This window comes from Neovison vison, chromosome 2, assembly GCF_020171115.1.
Source record: "Neovison vison isolate M4711 chromosome 2, ASM_NN_V1, whole genome shotgun sequence".
Classification (NCBI taxonomy): domain Eukaryota; kingdom Metazoa; phylum Chordata; class Mammalia; order Carnivora; family Mustelidae; genus Neogale; species Neogale vison.
In genome coordinates this window covers 73,745,317-73,769,012 of record NC_058092.1, presented here as the reverse complement: position 1 = coordinate 73,769,012, position 23,696 = coordinate 73,745,317, and the positions used below count along the sequence as shown (strand labels likewise).

The 23,696-nt window shown below is 38.6% G+C and overlaps 1 protein-coding gene across 3 annotated transcripts in view; it reads right to left on the bottom strand.

Annotated features, from left to right (window-relative positions):
* Positions 1-1,002: 1,002 nt before the first annotated feature.
* HS2ST1 (heparan sulfate 2-O-sulfotransferase 1) overlaps positions 1,003-23,696 on the bottom strand; it is a 175,123-nt gene continuing 152,429 nt past the window's right edge. For 2 of the 3 annotated variants that reach the window (XM_044238631.1, XM_044238633.1), the window contains exons 4-7: positions 17,257-17,395; positions 6,130-6,227; positions 3,815-3,972; positions 1,003-2,627 (exon numbers count right to left, since the gene is read on the bottom strand). In XM_044238631.1, coding sequence (XP_044094566.1) covers positions 2,398-2,627; positions 3,815-3,972; positions 6,130-6,227; positions 17,257-17,395 — 625 coding nt within the window. In that variant the 3' untranslated portion in view covers positions 1,003-2,397. The remainder of the gene's footprint in view (positions 2,628-3,814; positions 3,973-6,129; positions 6,228-17,256; positions 17,396-23,696) is intronic. The other variant, XM_044238632.1, reaches the window with a different exon arrangement.

The window sequence follows — 23,696 nt, the reverse complement described above, 5'->3', positions numbered from 1 at the left end:
TTTACTGAACCCATGATGTAGGGCACCACGTGTACTCTAGTTTCCTAAGAATTAATGCACCTCAAGATTTTAGCATGTCCTCCAAGAATAAGCTGCATACTGGGGGCTCCTTAGCAGATTAAATGTCAAACACCCCACCCTTGAAGTGGTGCTTGCCTTTTGGGGTGAGGGAATAATTTGTACAGATTTTCAATAAATATCCGTAAAAGTTAATAAATACACACACACACACACACACACACACGGAAGAAAGCCAAATAAGAAAAGTATGCCTGTCGATGTTCTCTTAATGTTTTCCTGTTACAGGGGTGGGGTGGGGTGGGTACTAAAACGATTCTTTCTGCCAACTTCCTTCAGCTTTTCTTTAAATTTGGTGGGGTTTTTTTTTTTTTGGTAAATCATGCTCCCTCCTCACCTCCCATACAATTAAAGCAGCCTACCTAAAAATATTTATTTACCTAGTTTGATGAGGTCTTGTTCAGGAGAAGTATTTATTTAAACTAAACATTGTAAAGATTATTCTTTTAGAAAATATTCCTAAAATACTTTATCTGTTACTTTAAGAAGGGTAAGATGGTACAGGGGAATTAAACTTTGCAAAATATACCTTAAAAACCAGAGGTACAAAATAGCTACCATTTCTGAACGGTAACGTAAAATAAAAACAGACCAATCTCTCAAATTTGAAGAGCATATTTTCCCCTGCCCTGAGTCAGCTAATGAAGTCTTTTTCAAACAGGGAACCTCCTGAACTCAAGCAGCTGTTCATGAATCTTTAAGAGTTCACAGGTGTTTCGTATTTCCATAGTTGTTGAAACAGGGAAGATAAAACAGAGAAGGTATTTATCAAACACAAATTTATACCAAAATTAACCATTTTTTCCCACAAGTAGAAGTGGATTTTTCCCTTACTTTGTTAAAAAATGAACGGTACGGAACTGTACGTGATCGATGTTTCCATCAGACCCTTACGTTTCTACAGCGCATTAGCAGATTCCAAAGTGCTTTCATGTGCCGTCTCATTTATTCCTCACAACACCCCTGTGAGGTAGGTACAGCAGATATTAGTCTCCTCATTTCAAGATGAGGAAATTGAGGCAAAGAGAGGTTAAGTGACTTGCCCAAGATCACACAGCTGATAAGTGGCAGAGCCAGGACCAGAAATCAGATTTTCTGACTCCTTGGCCAGTACTCTTCCCACTTGAATTACTGCCCCCAATTATGAATAATGTTCTGTGTATCAAAACTGAAAGGTTACCGAAGTCCATTTCAGTGATGTCTAACAGTTAAGTTAATTGAGAACTACAAGAACAGTAGGTCTGATGATTTTACTTGACATAATAAAACTGGTGCAAAACCACTTTTACCTAATTAACTTATAACCATTTGGTCCAAATACATAAAATATGCAGTATTTACAGCATTTTCCTTTCTTTTCTTTTTTTTTTTTTTGTAAATGCAATGCTTTAAAACACATTATAAAGCACCTTAGTAAAAATAGTCTACAAGTAAAAGTACAGAAGAAGTAGGAAAATCCTACCCATACCACAGCTCACTAATGGAGTTATAATATGGAATCACCAATATGTAAGTATATGCTCTACAAATAACCCATGGAGGAACAAATACTAAACTTACTTTTCTGACATCAATGTGTGGAAGCCTTAACTAAAACTCCAGACAATGTCAACATTCCTTGAAGTGTCTCCCCAGTCTTAGATACTAGAAAGACACGAATCAGAAATACTGCTTTGATTCTTTTAAAATTGGCTTTTAACACTAATGATCGGTTTTTTCAAAGAATATTAAAACGACCTACATAAATGTGGGCAATTCCAACTACGGCAGAAACATTCTTAGCAAATAGGATCAAACACTCCAATAAGTTTCATGAGACATGATTCACAAAAACAAAGCACACACTGCCAAACAGTAACACTATTCAGTAGAGGTGTATGACCCAAAACCTCCAGGTGAAGGCGGAAGCAGCAAATGGATTAATCTTCATTCATGGTTAGCTGGGAAAAAAATGTTTTGTCCAAAAGACACTATCAGAACTTATGTTTGAAATTGTATTTAGCCTCCAATTAGACCCACTATGTGTTAGTTTTAGATGATGTGTAGGCTTTTTCTAGGCAGGAGGTTATAACTCCCACCAAAATTTAACCAGGAAAAAAGAAGAAGAAAAAAGAGGAAGAAAAAGAAAAAAAGGCTGAAACGGAAACCTCTGAGGCCACTGAAACCTACCAGCCAGCATCTACTTCCCGGGTGTTAACTGCTCCCTAACTCGGCTCAACACACACTGTCTCTCACACCCATCAGCAACCCGACTTGTGGGGCTGAGGTGAAGACAAGGTTGAAGTTTTAGTTCAAGAACCTAACAGTCACACCTTGTACTCAGTTCGACTTAGGGTAAATCTTTTCATAGAAAAAGTTTTGTGCAAGGATGTAGAGGTCTCCGTCTTTTTCCCGTACAGCGTGGGCTCTGATGAACTGGAACTGCTCCAGGGCAAATTCATAGAACTCGTTCTCCATTTTCCAAATGTCAGATTGCTGCAGTTTTGCAATGGTTTGTTTAGTTGGGAGTTTCTTCTCCGTGGTTTTCCTAAGATGAGATTTCTTTCCTACTTACGAAGGAAAAAAAAGAAAAGGTAAATAATTCTGAGAACACACAAAAGAGCGATGCTTCTTTATGTGGAGAGATGGATTAAGTTAATGTGGCACATTGAAGGACGGTAACATAACTGTTTTGCATTAATATCATTCAGGCAAGACTGGTGCCCTAATCATACTAGAACTGTGATTTATTCCTTTATAATGTAAATCCTTAACCTGTTAGAGACTTAATGAGATGTCAAATAAGAAAAGTAAGGATCCCCACTCAGTAAAGTGTAGGCTGTCGCCTTACATGCTGTTCTAATATCAAATGCTTGGTGCTCTGACCAGTTTATTTTTTAAATATGATAAAATATCTCTTTTCAATCTTAATACTAATTTACCATAACCTACATTCTCCATGTGTGAGAAGTTAGGGCATATGCATACTCTGGGAAGAGTTGCTATATTGGGTCTTACCAAAGAACAGGGGAAAATCCCATATTTAGATTGGACCAGAGCCTTGTCACTCACCTATGTCATACAGTCAAGGCCCCTGAAGCACACTTTACCCTGGCAGACCCAGCACCTGCTGATTATCATGGCGGGACTCAGTTTTACCATCCCACCCTTACTCTAAACAGCATTAGGTCTAAACAGGTCTCAGGTGCAATATGGTCATAATGTTTGGTATGTGGCATGAGTTAGTATGACACATTTCTAACAAAGGCTGGTTCTGCAGCTTGTATCTTTCCACTAGTCCTACAATGCCTTCTAATTATCATCTAATGCATGTTTTATTTGCTCAAAAAATATTGAACGAACACCAGCTGTGTGCCAGGCCCTGTTTTGTATTGAAAATGCTAAGAAAGGGGGGGTGCCTGGGTGGCTCAGTGGGTTAAGCCTCTGCCTCTGGCTCGGGTCATGATCCCAGGACCCTGGGATGGAGCCCCACATCAGCAACACCCCCCCCTGCTCTGCTCGACAGGGAGTCTGCTTTCCCCTCCCTCTCTGCCTGCTTCTGATCTTTGTCAAATAAATAAATAAAATCTTAAAAAAAAAGAAAAAGAAAATGCTAAAAAGAAACAGGCAATATAATATACCTGTCTTTCTGGAATTATTTCTTGGGCTTTACTCAAGAAATGTCAAATCACACATATTTTTCAAGTTGCGAACAAAGATAAGGACAGCTTTAAAAAGAAACCCGTCCTTTATATACCTGTCCGGTAGAGTTCTGTAGCGCCCCTGAAAAACCGGGGCAAAGCTGCCTCCAGCAACATGATAAAATCTTCAAGTTCTTCAGTGACTCCCACCAGAAAGTATTCATTAATTAGGTTATACTTGGCTTGATCCATAGCCCACCTGCTTCCCACATTCCTAAATCCAAAGAAAAGGAATTAGAAACCTGGCTGTGAAATCTGCTACGTATTTTTTTAATGCCTCTGACACTACAGATTATGGAGAAAATAAACAAATGTCCATCCAAAACCTTAATGCCCTTTTATTAATGTCTTGGGAGCAGGGGAGTAAATTACTTGATTTTGAAGGTCCATCCCAGTTCTACAAATCTATGAAACATACTAAAGAAGTTAAATTAAAATCTCCTCACTAAAGTCCAAAAGACAATACCCTTTTATTGCTCTAAGGCAGGGGTTGGCAAACTTTTTCTGTAAAGTGCTAGAAAGTAAATATCTTAGGCTTTGCAGGCCATATGTTCTTGGTTACAAATACTTAACTTTGCTCTTGCACTGTTAAAATAGTCATAGACAATAAGTAAATACATGGAAATGACTGTGTTCCAATAAAACTTTATTTATAAAAACAGATGATAAGGACGCCTGGGTGGCTCAGTTGGTTGGCCGACTGCCTTCAGCTCAGGTCATGATCCTGGAGTCCTGGGATAGAGTCCCGCATGGGGCTCCCAGCTCCACGGGGAGTCTGCTTCTCCCTCTGACCTTCTCCTTGCTCATGCTCTCTCTCACTGCCTCTCTCTCAATAAATAAATAAAAATCTTTTTTTTTTTTTAAAGATTTTATTTATTTGACAGAGAGAGATCACAAGTAGGCAGAGAGAGAGAGAGAGAGAGAGAGAGGAGGAAGCAGGCTCCCTGTTGAGCAGAGAGCCTGATGCAGGACTCCATCCCAGAACTCTGAGATCATGACCTGAGCCGAAGGCAGAGGCTTAACCCACTGAGCCACCCATGCGCCCCCAATAAATAAAAATCTTTAAAAAAAAACCAAACAGATGATAGGCCAAATTTGGTCTCTAGATGGTAATCTGTCAATTCCTGCTCTAAAGATATGATTAAAAATTGAGAAGATGTTCTTCCTATACTTCCAGTTCTTCTTGTGCTGTTATTATGCTTTGATATAATCTACTGAGTAGGACCCTTAAGGTCCACAGTGATCCAGTAATATGTCTCACATAATGAGCAAAAGAATAAAGGCATTCCTTGCATTTCTCATCATGGTTTTAAGGAAGACACTAACTTTGAAGGTGTTCCTATTTCTACTTTTCCTATTAAAACGATTAGAACAAATAAATATGTATAAAAATATACCATTTAAAAAAAACTGAAAATTCTGCACAGTCTGAGGAAATGAACTTTTTTTTAAAGATTTATAAAAACATTTATTTTCCACCTCATATTTATTAGCAGACCAAACCACAACCATAACCATAACCCTGGCTTTTCTCAAAGTAAAAAAATTAGTTAACAGTAAAACTAGGTAACTAATTTACCCACTAAGTCTTTTCTTGATCTAAAATAAATGGCTAAGGGGCTCCTGGGTGGCTCAGTGGGTTAAATAAAGCCTCTGACTTCAGCTCAGGTCATGATCCCAGAATCTTGGGATGGAGCCCCACATGGGGCTCTCAGCAGGGAGCCTGCTTCCTCCTCTCTCTCTGCCTACTTGTGATCTCTGTCTGTTAAATAAATAAATAAAATCTCAAAAAATAAAATAAAAGGAATGGCCAAAACAACAAGCTTAGGAGAAAATGAGCTTTATGAAATTATCCCTGGTCTCTAATTAGGAAATTTGCCAGAATACAGCAAAATATGTTAATATCAAAACCAAAAAACTATGAGGCACCTGGATGGCTCAGTTGGTTAAGAGTCTGCTTTAGGCTCAGGTCATGATCTCAGTGTCTGGGATGAATCCAGAGTCAGGCCCTGCTCAGCAGGAAGCCTGCTTCTCCCTCTGCCCCTCCCCCTGCTTGTACTCTCAACTCTCTCTCAAACAATAAAATAAAATAACAAAAACTGAAAAAAACAAAAACAAAAACAAAAAACCCCAAAATTAAAAACCAGCATCTGAGAAAACACTGCCAAGGATATGATGTATGAAGAATCTTTTCAATGCACTTAAAGGTAACTATAAAACTAGATTATTACTTAATTACATGTTATTTTTAGTCTGGTCTTTCACTAATTTCCCTATACCTAGCCCTTGACTGGTATGTTCACACTTGTGAAACACAGATTATAGAGACAATAAAAAAGATTATCAACTTAAGCTAACTTTATGTCCCTACCAGCATTCCGAGCTGTGGCCACAGAAGAACGGGATTTGAAGCCAGAGCTTCTCCGGAGCACAGTCTGAGCCGCCCTCAGCCACACATTCATCAAAGGTCTGGAACAGACACAAAACAGCACACATGAGGCATAAACGTAGGTCTCACCTATCAAATACCTTAACAGGTTAAGTTATTAAATACACTGGCAGCAGTGGGTGGGATAAGCTAGTAAATTAAAGAGATAGGCGGGTTACAAAAACATACTTGAGACATTAAGGAAAGTTAGATTGATTTTTTTTTTTCTGCCCATCTTTTTTAATGCTAATGTATACGGGAGTTTGGTTTGCTTTAGTGTACGAATTAAACCCTCCCCCACTCAGATAACAATTTGTCCTTGAGGATAAGTACTGGTTTATGTTGAATTTGTGTATTTGTACTTTTTAGGCCCCTTCCAAAGGAAATTAAATAAAAACAAGGCTAAAGATATTCTACAGGAAATAATCATTTGAGAAGAATATAAAGGAGGAATACACTGAAGTCTTCCCTCCTTTTCTCGATAAAACAAACAAAACTCATTGTACCACGCAGAAACGACCTCAGATACTGAAAACTTGTGTGCCCTCCTGTCCAGGGCATCTGACTGAATTAATTAAAAGGGAAAGAGACTCACAGGCTATGAATCTAAAATTAATCAGCTTCACTTCCTCAAGTACGTACAGTCTGTCACAGGCATTTTAACAGTAGGCCTTATCTATTTGAAATGATCCTGAGATGCCAGAGAACAAACTTGGGAGCTCTCATTGTCTCCCAGTGAGACGTCTACAAATGTCACCTGTTACTTCTGAGAAGAGAAGGTGTGGAAGAGTAGTAAGAGCGCAAGAGCTGAGTAAAAGCTCTGGAGTTTCAGGAACCAGGTTGAACTTTATTTCAAGTAAGTCTTTAAGGACTCCAAACCTCAATTTCTAATCTATACAATTAGATACACTCAAAGGGCCCTTTAAACCAAAAATCTATGAAAATAGGACCAGAAAATCCTTACACCTGGTGCTGGGTGGAGCTACAGTAGAATGATTCTCTTTATTTTGGCAATATTCAAAAGACAACAGCAGACCACGGCCCATAATTTGCCCATTCCTTTTATAAACGACCTTCCCCATGATATAACAAAAAGGTTTGTAACCTGGGTTTAAATTCTGAACCCAGAATGAAATTTTGTGTTTGTTTCCTTCCCTAAGAAAGGAGGACATGATCTTACTTTGAGGAGGAAATAAAATCACAAACGTAAGAGAATCTACCATAGTTGACTGTCCACTGCAGGCATTTGATAAGGGGAATGTGTCTATGTCTGTGTGGGTCTCTCTTCCCAACCCACCTCCCTAATAGTCAAGTACAATGTTTTGTTGTTTCTTGTTCTCCTTGACCTCCATGGCATCTGACCACCCTCCTCTTTCTGCAAATCTCTTGGTATCTCTGCCCCTACTGGATCCTTATCTATATCTTTGGACACTCTCTGTTCTGGCTTTGTTAGTTCTCTGTGCCTTTGTGAATATACTATCATTATCTTCTTTGAAGGCATGTTTTGGTCCTTCCACCAGGTATGGAAATTCATCTCCGTGATCTTCTCCTTGCCCATTGCTTTCCTTAGCTTATTCACACTTCCTTCTTCATTGGCTTCCTCTATAATTTCTAAGCAAAAGACGTCTAAATCTCTACCTCCATCCAGATCCATCACTTCTCATCTTCTAATACCTAGGATGCATTTTCATTTGAATTTCCAATATTACTTCATGCTCAATACTTCGGCAAAAGGATTATGCTGTCCGTGTAATTCAGACCAAAGATCTCAGAACATTTCCGAATCTTTCTTCTCTCTCACTTAACATCAGATGAGGTAACATCTTTCCAATCCATCTTTCGTCAGTCTTGCTTCTATCAGGGTCCCACAATGCCATGTATCTGTTCTTATAATCACTTTTTAATGGGCTCCCTGCCGTCCTTCCTTCAATTCCTTCAACCTGCTCTGTACAGTTACCAGATTAGTGTAAGGAGTCACTTCTAACATCCTCTACCCAGAAACCTTCAATGGTTTCCAATGTCTCAACCAAAAAAAAATCCAAACTTTTTATCCTGGCTTTAAGAAATGCTTCATACTCTGACCTCAAAACGCTAGTTATCTTATCTCTATGTGTAACTTCCATGTTTACCAGATTAGCCTGTTTTGTAGTTTCTCAAGCATGTGATATATACCTTAAATCTAAATACCTTTGCTGATTACATTTTCTTCCTCTAAAAGTGCCTTCCTTCACCAATCTGGTTTACAAGAAGACTATCTTTCCAATGATTCTGGTCCAAAGTTACTCTTACCTCCTTTGGACTGGTATAAATGAACTATACTACCTTGTAACAGCCAGCTCTTAGGATGCAGTTATGTATATCTACATATACGTCTTTTCTTTTTTTTAAGATTTTATTTATTTGACATACAGAGATCACAAGTAGGCAGAGACGCAGGCAGAGGGTGGGGGGCGAAGCAGGCTCCCTGTTGAGCAGAGAGCCCGATGCAGGGCTGGATCCCAGGACCCTGAGATCATGACCTGAGCTAAAGGAAGAGGCTTTAACCCACTGAGCCACCCAGGTGCTCTACATATACATCTTTATCTGAAGAACTTGCTTCATGTATTTTTTTAATGTGTATTATGTTCTCTCTCAACTCTTTGAAGGATCAAGCAGTATGCATTTGTGTCCTCCACAGCACATTATCTATTGCCATACAAATTGTGCAATTGGTAGTTACAAATGATTGCAAAGACACCATTTTCAGGGATTTTCATAAATATTAAAGGCACAGTTCTAGTGAGGATGAAGATAGAGGTAGGAACATTTTTTCATGAAGCATTCTGACAGTCCTTAGAGTTCTCTCAAATTCTCTTAGGATCTCTCTGTAGCTAGCTAGATACATATACCAAATTATAGATACATACACACACACACACACACACACAGTGAAAACACCTCAGTTTACTCTTAAGACTCAATAAACCCCATTTCAGTGGCCCTAAAAGGCCCTAAAATTACTTCTGAATTTTACAAGATGGTCCGACTTCGATGCACTGGCCTAATTCACTTTATAAAAAGTAGTTTTATTATCATTTATGCCAACTTGTAGCTCATAACAATAAAAAAAAACCCTGATGTATTTATCTATCTCTACCATGTTTAAATTTCCAAGAAATCTCAGGCTCAATGACCTGAGTGATGATATACTAGGTTTCTGATTCCATGCTGACCCAATTTAAAGAAGATCTGAGGTCACAGTGAGGTACCTAAGGAGCTCAGAGGAAGTGCTCTGCTTCCCTACACCTCTATCTGATTAGAGTTCCCGACAGAAAATAAACAAATTATTGAAGTGATTGTGGGTGAACGCACAACCTCTGCTACCATTTCGTGTACGTAAGATTCAAAGACATTGAAAAGATTTTGCTTAAATGTAAGAAACTAGGATATTAAAATGATGTAGTATTAAAAATTTCCATAGAATTACTCAACTTTGGGAATTTACACATCCACTACTGGAATAAAAACTGATTAATGAATAAGCATGCATTGAATTCTCTAGTTAGCCAACTCCTAATTCCTGTGCTCTTGAAGTGTTTTAGTATTTCAAAATAAAACAATGTGTACATAATCTTTAAGTATATTTCTGGCTAGTAGTTTTAAATCTGCTAGCCCACTCGGGCAGTCTCTAAAAGTCACTCTTCCATTCTTTCCAGTCATGGAGTTTTAGCCTTGCAGTTAGGTACAGGCATGTTACTAAGTCCTTGTCAGTGGACTTAAGGCAGAAGTGATATGAGTAGGTTCTGGGCCTCTTGGTTAAAAGAAATTGCTTGCCCTCCACTTCCTTCCTTCCCAACAGGCTGGAAGGCAGAAGTAGTGGTGACCCTAATTCAACCAAGCACTTAAGGGCAACTTCCTAAAGAACGGCGGAATAACAATATGGAAGGAAAGTAGGTCCCTGAATAACAGTGTGGAGTGGAAATTGCTCTAAGAGTCTGGACCCCTCCCTTTTAGGCTTTTAAGTATGATAAAAATGATCTAATTTAGGGGCACTTGGGTAGCTCAGTAGGTAAAGCTTCTGACTTCAGCTCAGGTCATGAGCTCAGGGTTCTGGGATGGAGCCCCATGTGGAGCCCTGTGTCCCTTATGCTCCATGCTCAGCAGGGAGTCTGCTTCTCCCTCTCCCTTTCCTTCTGCCCCTTTCTCCCTGCTCATGCTCTCTCTCTCTCAAATAAATAAAATCCTTAAATAAATAAAATAAATAATCTTACTTAAATTATTTGGGCTTCTTTTAGAAGCTTAGTATCTACTTTAATTCACCTAACAAATATTTTCTTAGACAATATAAAAGTAGAAAAATAGATTGGGGTTTGCTTCTTTTATCTTTGGGGGAGGAATTTTGCTCCTATCAACTAAAAGAAACAATCCAAATGCAGCCAGTAGCAAGGAAGACATGGAGAAAAGAAGAGACCATGAAAAAGCAAAAACTGGTGAACATACACGTGTGCCAGATTTTCTATGTATGTTTGATGAATAAAGTCAACCAAGTATTTCCTAGTGAGAGAAGCCAGATGAAGACAACTCAATCCCATCTTTATCACCCACAACTTGATGATTCAGTCCACTAAGATGACCAAGATGAGATGCTGCACTGACATCAGCACTTGGGCTTCCATACCCATAACACTTAAGGCTGTCACTCAAATCCATGACCATCAGAATCTTCCTATTAGCCTTCTCTTACATTTTGGTCATATCTCAGAAATAGGATTTTCTATACATAAATATTTCTCTCTTCTAAAATCTGAAGTCCTTCAAATAAAAGGCAGAAATAAAAATACTCCAGACTCTCTTCCCCTCCCACAAAACCCAGTTCAGTACACCACAGAAACAAAAAATTATGATCAGTTTTTTCACTTAAAAACCATCTATGTTTAGAAAGAACAATTCATTGTGAGCAAGAGATCCAGATGTTTTTAAAAGCATGTATATCAAAATGTTCTTTAGATTATTAGTTTAAATATTTAACTCTTAAAACTGAAGTTAAAAAAATGTAATCAAAATGTGATGCTTGACAGTGATGGCAATTATATTTATATTGAAATCCTTTTCTGCAAAGGATCTGGCTTTACACTTTATACAGAAAACTGAAGCTAAGAGTAAGCTCCCTGGATTTCCTGCTTGGACAAAAGCTAATCTGCATCCCTAGCCCCCTGCTGCCCTCATCTTTAAAGAGGTATTTCCTTCTCCTATCTTTGAACACCATCCTCACCGCCTTCTGAGACCCTGCTCCAACAATTTTTCTCTAGTCTATTGTATTAGCCATCACCCCTGCTCTCTTTAGATATATAATATGCCCAAGTGTCTGTCATCTTAAAGAAACATTTCCTGATGCTTTTTGTTTCTTCTAAAGCCAAACTTCTATCTCAAGAGTGGTCTTTCCTCTAGGTCTTCACTTCATGTCTCAGTTACTCCCCGACCCTTTGGATTCTATTTACATTACTTTCTCAAACATCCCTAATGACCTCCCCAGTGACAAATCTAAGGGACAGTTTTAAATCCTCAAATTGCTAACTTCTTCACAAGTGAAATTATTTTCCCATCTACTTGGACTCATCGGTTTGCCTTCTGATTCTTTTACCGCAGGCTCCTTGTCACGCTCCTCACTCTCTGCCTACTCCTTAAAGGTTAGCATGCCCCAGAGCTACATATTGGCTCCCCTTCTTTTTCATTTGGTCTTCTTTTCATATTCTAGGTCTTCCGAGTGCAATTTCATTCGATCTCTTGTTTCAATTCTCACCTAATGCTGATGACTCCCAAATCTATAATTTAGTTCAGACCTATTTTTTGAGATACAAATACAATTTTTAGTGGATACCTCCACTTACTTACACATGACTAAGAAATAAGGTCCAATTTGAACTCATTATCTCTTTCTTGAACTCCATGATAACTGACCCTTCAGTTTGCTCTCTTTTGATGAAAGGAAACACCTATGGTCCCATCAGAAACCGGGAAAGAAGACAAGTGAAGGCTGACCCTGGGTTGTGCACCTTTTACTGAGATAGAGAATACTGGTCTATCTGAAGCTTTCAAATAAAAATGAGCTGTAAAGAATTATATTGCTTTCCTGTGATGCTTTTTACATATAAAATACTAACTATCCAAATAATAACTTTTTTACATGTCTTTGTGAGACACAATTGTAAAATTCATGTTCCATAAACAAACAAGGGTCAGGGGACTGTGAATTGGTAAGAACGGAGGAGGCAGAATTGTGTAAGTTAATGAGAAAATCAGGCAGCACTAAGTATGGATTTCTTCCAACCTCATTACTACCTTTTATAAACTAATACATACTTTTAGGTAGAATATTCTAAATTCACTATAATACTTATAGCTGTCTAGTTAATTTAGATTAAGAAATTAAAAAAAATACAAATTGGAATAGGAACTGTAATCCCAACAGCAATGAGTCCTTTCTTTTTTTTAAAGACTTTATTTACTTATTTGACAGAGAGAGATCACAAGTAGGCAGAGAGGCAGGCAGAGAGGGAGGGGGAAGCAGGCTCCCTGCTGAGCAGAAAGCCCAACGTGATGTTTGATCCCAGGACCCTGAGATCATAACCCCAGCCAATGGCAGAGGCTTTAACCCACTGAGCCACCCACCCACCCCATGTACTTCTTAATAAACATAAACTGATTCTCCTTTAGATTGTTATTTAGAGCATGCAACTACTTAACTCTTTCTAGAAATATGACCCTCTCCCCTTGGTGTTCCACTAACAAAACAACAGTTAGTAAAAAATATTTAATAATCTATAGGGCAGTTCAAAACCAAAATATTTATAAAATTAAGAAAATGTGAGTGATGAGAATTATAGGCACAGTTAATATTCCTCAGAAGCCATAATTAGTCCTACATCGAACAAAGAACTGAAGTTATTCAAACTTGGGTATGTGGCCGGTATCTTCTCAAAATGAACAAAGTGTACCTGCCCCTTGGCAGAAAACAACTGACAGTGCTAGTAGCCCAGCGGTCCCCAAATGGAGCTGTTTTGACCCAGCAGGTGACATCTGGCAAGGTCTGCACACATTTTTCAGTTCTCACCACTGGGGTGTGTGGGGGGATGCTACTAGTTAGAGGTCAGAGATACTGGTTAACATCCTACGTGTACAAGCAGCCTCTTATGACGAGTTGTCTGGCCCAAAACAACAACAGTGTCGAGGCTGAGAAATCCTGTGGCAGCTGGTGACAAAAGTTAAGCTTTCAAGCAAAAATAAAAAATTTTGGAAAATTCAATCTGCCCCCATAAGTCTGACAGTTTCCCAATATGTAAAGACTTCTCTGATGAGATCAGTAGTGATATTAATGAATGTCAATTTCTGATATTGTATAATAAAATGTGTCAACATCTGGAAGGTCCACATACCTTAGTGATGAATATATTTCCAATGGCCAATGCATGATGATATACAATTATGCTCAGTTAAAAAAATCCATTCAAAGTGTTTTAAAATATATAAATGGATTTTAATGTAGCAGAACATAAAAAGTTCACTGCTGTGGTTTCAGATTTCTTATTAGTGTAGTATTAAAGAAGAACACCCACAGTCTTCTAAAAAAGGCTCTTAAAATCCTCCGTTTTCAAATTACATATCTGTGTAAACCTGGATTTTCTTTATACATTCAACCAAAAGAACATATTCAACAGATGGATTCAATAGCAGATATGAAAATCCAACTGTCTACATTAAGCCAGATATTTTTAAAAAGTTGCAAAAATGTAAAATACAACTCTATACTTTTTGGAAAAAGGGTTATTTGCATTAAAATACATTATTTATGTTACTATATGATGGGCTTCCTACTGTTACTTTCAAATTAGTATTTTTAAAATTTCCCAGTAAACTGGTGTATTTATTGATATTGGCAAATGTCACATAAACAAAAGCTCTTTGGGGGTTCCCAATAATTTAACAGTAAACGGAGTTCTAAGACTACAAAGTCTGAGAATCACTGATTTCTCTATATAGTTCTTTAATGCTTGCCTCTGTATTATTTAATATACCTCTTTTCCAGGTCCTGGACATTATATTAAGTAAACCTCCAGTCACAAATACAAAGAACAGAGTATTTGAAATCGCCCAAATAAAACAAATCTTCTGTTCCTTACAAGATCAGCTGAAAGCTATCATAAGTATACATGTCCCTGAAATGTGTTTGAAATTACTGTTTGACAGTGAAAGGAAGAAGCAGTTTAGATTATTAGGTACTGCAGTTTAAAACACAGTAGTTGCCATGAGTGCTGAGCTGAATACTGCCTAATATACTTCCAAGTATCACTTAATGCAATTTAATGGAAATGAAGCCAATGCAAGGAAGTATTTCCAGCCTTTGCCAGGTACTTCCTACGTCATCACAGCCACCTTTTAATCGCTCTTATCTTCAAATATGCTGCCATTTAAAAAATGTTATATGCCCATCAGTCTTATCAACTCTCTATATATGAGTTTATTAATGAATGAAAGCTCTTTCCAGTTAAAGATACGGAGTTATTTGCAATAAAACAACATTATTTAACTAACGAGGTCCCAGAATGTTGCCAACACTTGTATCACGAGAAACAAGACAAATTATTAAAAATGTGTATGTTTCAATACATTTCAAGACCAAAAGGTCCATTTTGCCTATCATAAAGCAAAGTAATTGTTCTCTTTAATAAAGCATTTGTAGATGGCCCTGTCTTCATGAGAATTAATGTAATACAAAAGTATTTTGCTGATTTACTAATATTACATCTAAATAAACAGGTATATTAATATCTATTTTATAATGACATAAAACCAAAGACAAAACCAAAAACAAACCAAACCCTATCATTATCAGGGTGAAGAATGGTTAAGTCTCCAGGCTCGGAGGGCATATCTACCTAAATCTTTCAAATATGAAAGGAAAATGATGTTAAAGTATTTGCCTGAATTTTTCTGTGGGTACTGAGAATGCAACTTGGGAACACCTCTCATACACAAATGTTGGGTAGAATATTGTATTCCCTACCTCCTTTTTAAAGGGAACAGAGTGCTTAAGACAGTGAGCTCTGGAATTAGAGTACCTGGGTTTAAATTCCAGCTCTACCATTTACTGGTAGTACAATGCTGTACAAGGTACTTAACCTTTCTGTGCCTCAGTTTCCTTATCTGTAAAATAAAGACAATAACAGCAGCTACCTCACAGAACCATTGTACAGGTTACCTGAAAAAACACATATAAAACAGTGCTTGTTATAGATGTGAACTAATAGTGTTATATTAAGTGTTACTATTACCCAATTTCCCAAACTATATAGGTCAGCCACCACTAAACCATAGTATCCAGGACTGACAGATGGTGCACGTAGGAACCAATGGAACTGCAAATCTTCTCTTTACCCACACTAATACTCCTTTGGTCAAAGGAGAGAGATGGATATTAACATCTATCGAGTAAAAACACTGTAAATCAAAGGGCTAAAATTTAAAAAAAAAAAAAGGAAGGAAGGAAGGACGGAAAGAAGCAAGAAGGAGGGAGGAAGGGAAGAAAGGGAAGAACTGTTGTAGTGAATTTAGAAATAACTATCAACAAATTCTAAAGTACTAGATCACAAGAGTTGTATTATTCCATTTTATAAAATGTTGTTGAATCACCATAATAACCTAAGTATATATATACATTTTAGAAGATTAACTAATACTAAGAGATCAGTGGATGCCTCCCACCAAAAAACACAAAAGGTCTGGTCAATTATCTGTGTTTGGATCAGTACCTTGTGCCTAAAGCTTTAAGACTAAGGAAAGGAACAGCAATTTCTAGAAAAGAGAAAAAAGTAAATAAAACAAAATAAATCACCTCCTCATGTGACACACAAGGCACATAAAACTTAAGTAAAAAATTGCTGGATGTTAATTATTATATCAGGTATCTCACATCATGATTACACAACACTTTAGGTTCAAAAGGTGCAGAATTCACTCATTCAACTCATTTGCTAAGCACTTACCAGATGAACTAGTAGGCACTGTGCTAAACACTAGGGAAACAAGGAAGAATGAAATCTAGCCCCCGCTTCAGGAAGTTCAGAACCTCCTGGAGAAGACATATGGAAACAAATAACTCAAATACCACAAATAAATGCTTTAAAAAGGGGGTTTGAATGGAGTGCTCCAGGAGCCTTAAAAGTATGACTAACTGCCTCTGGGGCACCAGAAAAGACTTCACCGAAGAGTTAACATCTGAGCTGGCCCTGAAAAGTGGACAATTTTCCAGAGTGAAGGAGAAACATTCTAAATATGGGGAACAGCACATGTGCCCAAAGTACATGGTGACAGTAAGCATGGAGGACAGCAACACTTCTTGTGGCTGAAGCACTGGGCGTCTGAGGGAAAAGGCAGCAGGAGAAGTCAGTCTCAGATTATGTCAGACTGTGTCTCTTGTGCTTTGAGCCAACTTGTGAGCAACGGGGTCCCAGTAAAGGTGTCCCACAAGTAAAGTGACACATCAGTTTGGTTTCTCAGGAAAATAAAACTGGTGCTACTCTGGGGGATGCACTTAAAGAGAAGACAACCCAATTCTGAACCTGCTAATAAGAACAAACTCTAGGACTATTCTCATCTCATCTGAAAAAAACAAAAAAAAAAACAAAAAAACCAGCTGCTTCAGCAAAACGGTGTTCCCAAATCGATGAGCACAAATCACAAATCAATATAAACTGCCACCATCGAGACTAAAAGAACCAAAGTACAATACACAAAATTCCTGATATGAATGAAGAATTACAACAGTCTCACAGAAAATCGTTAGGACTATAGTAAGAGAAATATTCAGCCCTGGAACTAAAGTAAAGTAACTTTTTGAAAGAACAAAAAATTATGTGTACACCAAAATATAAACTATAAGTTTTACTTTTGCTTCTTTATACTTTTGGGTTCTTTTCAAAATTTCCACAATAAGCAAGTAGTACATCAATAATAAAAAAAAGTTTTTAAAAACACACTGTTCATTGCAGTTGATAAACAATTATCTTTGTAAACATCCTAAAACTAAAATATTACCTTTTTGTCTCCTTGTTTTCGTCTTCTTAACCCTGGTCTATAATCATCTCCAAATCTCAGAAAGTAATAGTAAGAAACTAGCCTCTCGATAGGATCCCTTATGACATTAATGTAAATTGGCTTCTTCTTCACACCAAATCTGAAACAGAGCGAAATGTAAAAGGTGAAATCTCTATTTTCATTCTGTTTTGGGGTATCCTGAAATTAAAAGTTTGAGGTATAAATTCTATAAGGAAAGAAGAACATGAATTTCTTTAAATAAACTAGAATATGTGGAGATAAGGAAATTGTTTATGATTATTTATGTTACAATACAGTGAAACAGGAAATAAGAATTTAAAAATTACTGCTGAAGATAAAGAAGAGAAGGGAAATTTGAATGAAAAACAATTTTAAATTTTACTGGCAAGAATTACATAAAATATTTTAATTTTATGTAGCAATAATTTTTCATTTCTCACCCAACAAACCAGGCACCTGCTATCAATAGATACGTTAAATCCACACAAGTGTGACCACTGGAGTCTACCTTCTGCTATTGCTGATTTTAAAGACAAGAGCAAAAGACATTTGGTTTTCAGCACTGTTTCCTTGGGGAATGAGAAAGAAGTGAAGCAACAGAGGAGACAGAGAAGGCTTTTACTTTAGCAACCCATGCAACCCTCAGAATCGTCCAGCTGCCGCCTGTTCTAATATCCTCACTTGTCCCAGTCTTGAAACTTTGCGTGTTATCTTCACCTCTACTTTCCTTTATTCTTCATTTAGTACAGTGACCAATCGTTTAGAGTTTTCTGCGGTCAGACTTCCCCACAGATCTGACCTGTCCTCATCACTCCCTTCTTTTCCACCACCGCCCTCTCCCAAGGTGTCTTGTTGGCATCACTGCAATAACCTCATTGGTTTTCTTGCAGCGATGTCTCTCCTTTTCAATCTACCTTCCAGACCAATCCCCAACTGATATTACTAAAACAACATTTATTAGATCATTCTTCTTAGGAACTTGGAATAACTCAACTGTTTATGTTGACATCAAACCCAAACTCCTTTGGTTGCCTGCTGGCCTATGTCTCAGGTACCATCTTATTGACCTTAATTTATTTTTAACTGTCCTCAAAGAAGAAACCATCTGTTAGAGTTAGGCCCACCCCTTCTACCTCTCCCAGCATATAACACAATCTTATTTCTCCTTACATGACTCTGCTTATTCTGTCTTCCTTAACTAGAATGTCATTCTCACTGTTCTATTCTTTCTATTACATTAATTCATTTGAAAAATACTTTTTTGGTGTACCCAGTACATGCCAGCACTATTCCCATACTAGGAGTACAGTGGTAAGAAAAAAAAAGACAAAACTCCTTGCCCTAGTGGAGCCAACATTCTATTTGGGGGAGACAGAACATAAAAAATAAGTAAATATGTGAGATGGTAAAAAGTACTAAGGAAAAAAAATGATGCAGTGAAAGGGAATAGGGACTGCCAGAAGTGGGGAGAGTACAATTCGAAATAGGGATTTCCAGGCAGGCCTCTGGAAGAGAATGTTCCTGGAGATGAAACTCCAGGAGTATGAGGCCCCACCCCTTGCAAGCTGCTAACTGCCAGGCACTTTCAAGAATAGCAAGGAGACGAGCCTGGCTGCAGCAGCAGAATCAGAAAGTGAGTAGGGAGAAGGGGTTGGGGTGGAACAAGTACAGATCAGAGGTTTACAAGCATCAGGAGGGAAGCCAGAGTCAGCAGAGAAGTGTCACGATATGGGCTGTAATGTACGAGGTGGTAACTATAGTTACCCACAGTGTACTGTAAACCTGAAGTTGCTATGGAGAGTAGACTTCGACCGTTCCCAGCTTAAGGACAGCAACAGGATGGTAACTGTGGGACATGAAGGATGTGTTAACTAACCTTACGGTGCTAAACACCGTAAATAAATACATGTGTATCAAATCATCACACTGTACACCTCAAACTCACCCGATGTATATGTCAATACATCTCAATAAAGCAGGAGAGAAAAAAACCATTGGCTGCTGTTTGGGAACACAATGCAGAGGGGCAATAAAGAAGTCTTGTAAAGCCTAGGAAGCCTAGGGCTCAAGTGCTATCTGCTTTCACGGACACCTGCACCCAGGAGATACTGCTCTCAGGCGATTCCATTCATGGCTTGTCCTACTAGTGTTTCTCTTGTAAGTCTTACAAGCCATCTGAGAACAGGCATAGTACTGTATACTTCTTATATGTATTTCATAGGGCCGAGTATACATAAATACTTGCCCGCTGATTAGTACCAATTTGAAAGATTAAAAAAAAATTAGCAATCTCTCCTATAATAGGAATCACGATAAGAAATGAGAGACCTAAGCTTCAGTTGTGTGACTCTGATAAGAGACAGTTAAAGTTGCTTATTCTTTTAACCACTCTTGATATGTTCATTCATCTGTTCACAGAAACCTTCAATTTTAGCTCACAGCTTATAAACTTAAATTTCCTTTCTTACTAAAATCTTTTTCCAAAGGCACTAAAAAACATATAGCTAAACTAACCAATTTCACATTTCCCCATTACTTCTGCCCACTGCAATCAATGTCTTATACTCAGCAGGCACTCTATAAATGTTTTCTACTTGGTTCTTAAGCAAATGAGCAGTGAAAAGAGAGTATAGAAGAGGAAAAGAAAGGTGCCTGGATAACCCGATTCTTTCAGCCTCTGAATTACTGAAAATTAATGAACCGGGAAATTCCTAATTTACAAATACGTTATATTCTATACGAACCATTTGTGTGTGAGAAGGGGTCAGCGGTCTTCTAGTTCTTTTCTCACCACTAAGTGACTCCAAGTCACTAAAATTCTGTGTATATAATGAAATACTGCAAACTACAGAAAGTCCCCTTGTCAAACAACATCGTATTAAAGCTGTGAGTTGGTTGATCAGAATAGGTATGCATTTTTTTTCACTCAACTCATAAAACCAATAATGGAGTAAACAATTTTCTCACAAGTTTTTAAGAGAGGAAGCAGTATCATTGCCAAATATATGGCACTGCCACGTTAGACATTACAGGAGAAGCTCCATGAGGGCAGGGACTGCTTCCCTCTTACTCATGGCTTTATCATTAGTGTCCAGCACAGTGCCAGACACACAGGTGTCAAATATCACAGAATGAGTTGAATAGACTGCTGGGAAGTAACCACTTAGGCAGCTTTCTGTAAGACAGAGTACTCAGCAGCAAGAAGAGCCAGGGTTGGGGGGACAGGGGGGAGACATCAGAAATATACAGTTGAGGGGCACCTGGGTGGCTCAGTTGCTTGAGCTCTGGACTCTTGGTTTCAACTTGGGTCGTGATCTCGGGGTCGTGACATCAAGCCCCGAGTAAGGCACCATGCTCAGTGTGGCATCTGCTTCAGATTCTCTGTCTCCCTCTCCTTCTGCCCTTCCCACTCATGCTCTTTCTCTCTCTCAAATCAATCAGTCTTGAGAAGAGATGAGAAGAGAAAAAGAGAAGAAAAACAAAAACAAAAACATATTTGCTACCTTAACTGAGAGAGTGGAGAGTCTTAATACTAGGTAGTTACAAGGAGGGGAAAGCACAGGATGATGGGGCAATGACTCCAACCTTAAAACTGTGGGACTGCCTGGGAACCCCTTTACCATCTCCATTAGCTAGTGACCACCGCGAGTCATTCTCTTGGGAATTACCTCCTTCCCATATAATCTCCCACCACTGCTTCCTCTTTTTTCCTCCCCACCCTCCCAAGTCCCTGACATGTGGGACAGACAGCAATTCTTACCAAGTGGCACTGAAAAGGATATGGCACTTTACAAAATTCATCTTGCTGTCTGGAAACGACTTTCTGGGGCATGGCTCTGGTGGCATTTACATGTATGAAGTATGATTTGAATGAGATAACATGTATGAACTCATTCTGAAGATGGTTAAGAGTCTTATTTATATATTAGGGTACGGTTATATAAACATGGAGGCAAGAGATTCTAACAGAAAACAGGCATGACAAAAAGAGCATCTGGGTCATTCAACTCGGCTTCTTAGGAAACAAGCATCCTTTTAGGTTTGTGGGTTTAATTCTTCTGCCAACCAGGTAGTTTTGCACAAGGAGAAAATGTTCTCTATGGTTGTGAACTCCACATTTAACCCTGGCTGGGCATCTGAGCTGTTCCTCGGGAGGGCTCAGGTAAAGAAAAGACAATCCATCTTCATTCCAGAGATATAAACTATTATTGACCTGTTAGAACATGATCTTCCTAGGAAGAGAACAACACATTTGGTAGGAATCTGCGATGTTCTATAAAGATCAAAAGGCAAAAAATACAATCTTAACAGCAGGTTTGTAAGAAGATATTTTAGAGACCTTATTCTTGCCACATCAGCATATGGGATACGGCAAAACATGGAACCTGATCTAGGCTCATGTCTTTACACCTACACTCTACACAGTTGGGATAAACAAGTAAACGTTGAGAATGGTTAAAAGAACAAGAGTGCATACTCAGAACATTTGAATGGGACCTGGTCGTCTGACTGGACAAAGCCTACACAGAACGTGACGAAGCTGCAAGAGGACTGACTAACCTTTGGGAAGCACAATGCTTTGTGATTTCTGCTTCACCCTAGATTTAACCTCTCTAGGAAAGCAGCGGTCTCACTGGGGACACTGATATCTTATATATATTTATTCTGGACTGTCTTAGCCCTAAAGGGTTCAGAGAAACTGTCAAATCCTTCCCCATGTGGCAGGTTTCCATGATCTTATTTCAAAAACAGAGAATGACCTGTTGGTATTTGTTGGTCCCACTGGTGATGTCGTGATTTTTGCAGTAGTTATTTACCTCTTAAAAAGGGAATTCATCTATGATGCATGTGTTAGAATTGCCCAAACTTTAAAAAAAGAAGAAAAAAAAAAGCCCTAACAATACCAAATTCTGGCAAGAATGCATGGCACCCGGAACTCTCCTACACTGCTGGTGAGATTGCAAATAGCACAGCCACACGAAAAAACAGTTTTGCAGTATCTTATAGAGTTACTCTACAACCCAGCAATCCCACATTCTATACACCAAAGAGAAATGAAGACATAGGTCCACAAAAGATCTACGTGCAAATGTTGCAGCAGCTGTACTCATCAGCACCAAAAGCTGGAAACAATCTGAGTACCCAGAAATTGGTGGATGGATGAAGACTGTGGTGTATCCACACAATGGAATACTGTTCCTCCAAGAACTAACCACTGATAGATGCGTACATTGGACAAATGTCAAAAGCCTTATGCTAAGTGAAAGAAGCCCAACTCAAAAGACCTGGTGACTGACCCATGTATGTGGTGAAGAAAGGGGTTATCCAAGATGACGCTAGTTTCTGGCTTTGATATCTTTTTTTTTCCTTAAGATTTTATTTATTTATTTGACGGAGAGAGAGAGAGCAAGCGAGCAAGAGCACACCAGCAGGGGGAGCAGCAGAGGGAGAGGAAGAAGCAGGCTCCCTAATGCTGGACTCCATCCCAGAACCCTGGGATCATGACCTGAGCCGAAGGCAGACGCCTAACCGACTGAGCCACCCAGGTGCCCTGTGGCTTTGATGTCTTGGTAAAGAAAAATGGGCAAACTTCCCCAAAGGGAATAATGGGGGCAAAGACAGAGTCCTGAACAATGCCTTATTAAGAGTTGAGAATAAGAAGGGCCAGCATGGATTCAGACAGGGAGAAGAAAACACCAGAAAGACAACGTGGTAACTGAGAGAAGACAGAATTATAAAAGAACATAACACTGCTTTGTGTGAGACATGAAACCTACTGCTTCACATACATTATCATATTTAATCCTCACAACCACCAGGAAGTAGTTACTTTAATTATCTTCACTTCACAAATGGGGAAAAGGCAGATCTGCAGTGATGCGCCTGAAACCCCAGAGCCAGTAAGAAATGGGAGGATTTAATGGCATATCTCCATGATCTCCAGCCTTGAGAGACTGCCCCTAAGCCATCTGTAGCGTCAGTGCTGTAGAAAGAACTGGTCCAAGGTCAATAAAAAGGCAACTCTTGCATATTGCCTGTAATGATTACAATAACTTAAGAAATGTTCCTGTAATGTTGTGACATATTTGCTGAAAGTGAGAAAAAATGGTGCAAACACAAACTTTATTAGGCCTAAAATATTGTCGTTTTAATACTCTCTAGGGTATTTCAGACCTAGTGAAGCATTCAGTTATGTGTTTCTTGCCCTGACATATCTGCTCTTTACTGACTCACCTCAGTTGTTCTGAGAAAGACAACAGGGGTGGTATGGAGAAACCAGAATGCCAGTGGTAAACACCCATATTCATTTCTGGGGATAACCACAAAGGTACACACCTGACATGCACCTGAATAAGACTGTTGTATCAAAAATAATTTTCACTGGGGGTGGGGGGCCTGGAGAGGGTGGTGGGGTTATG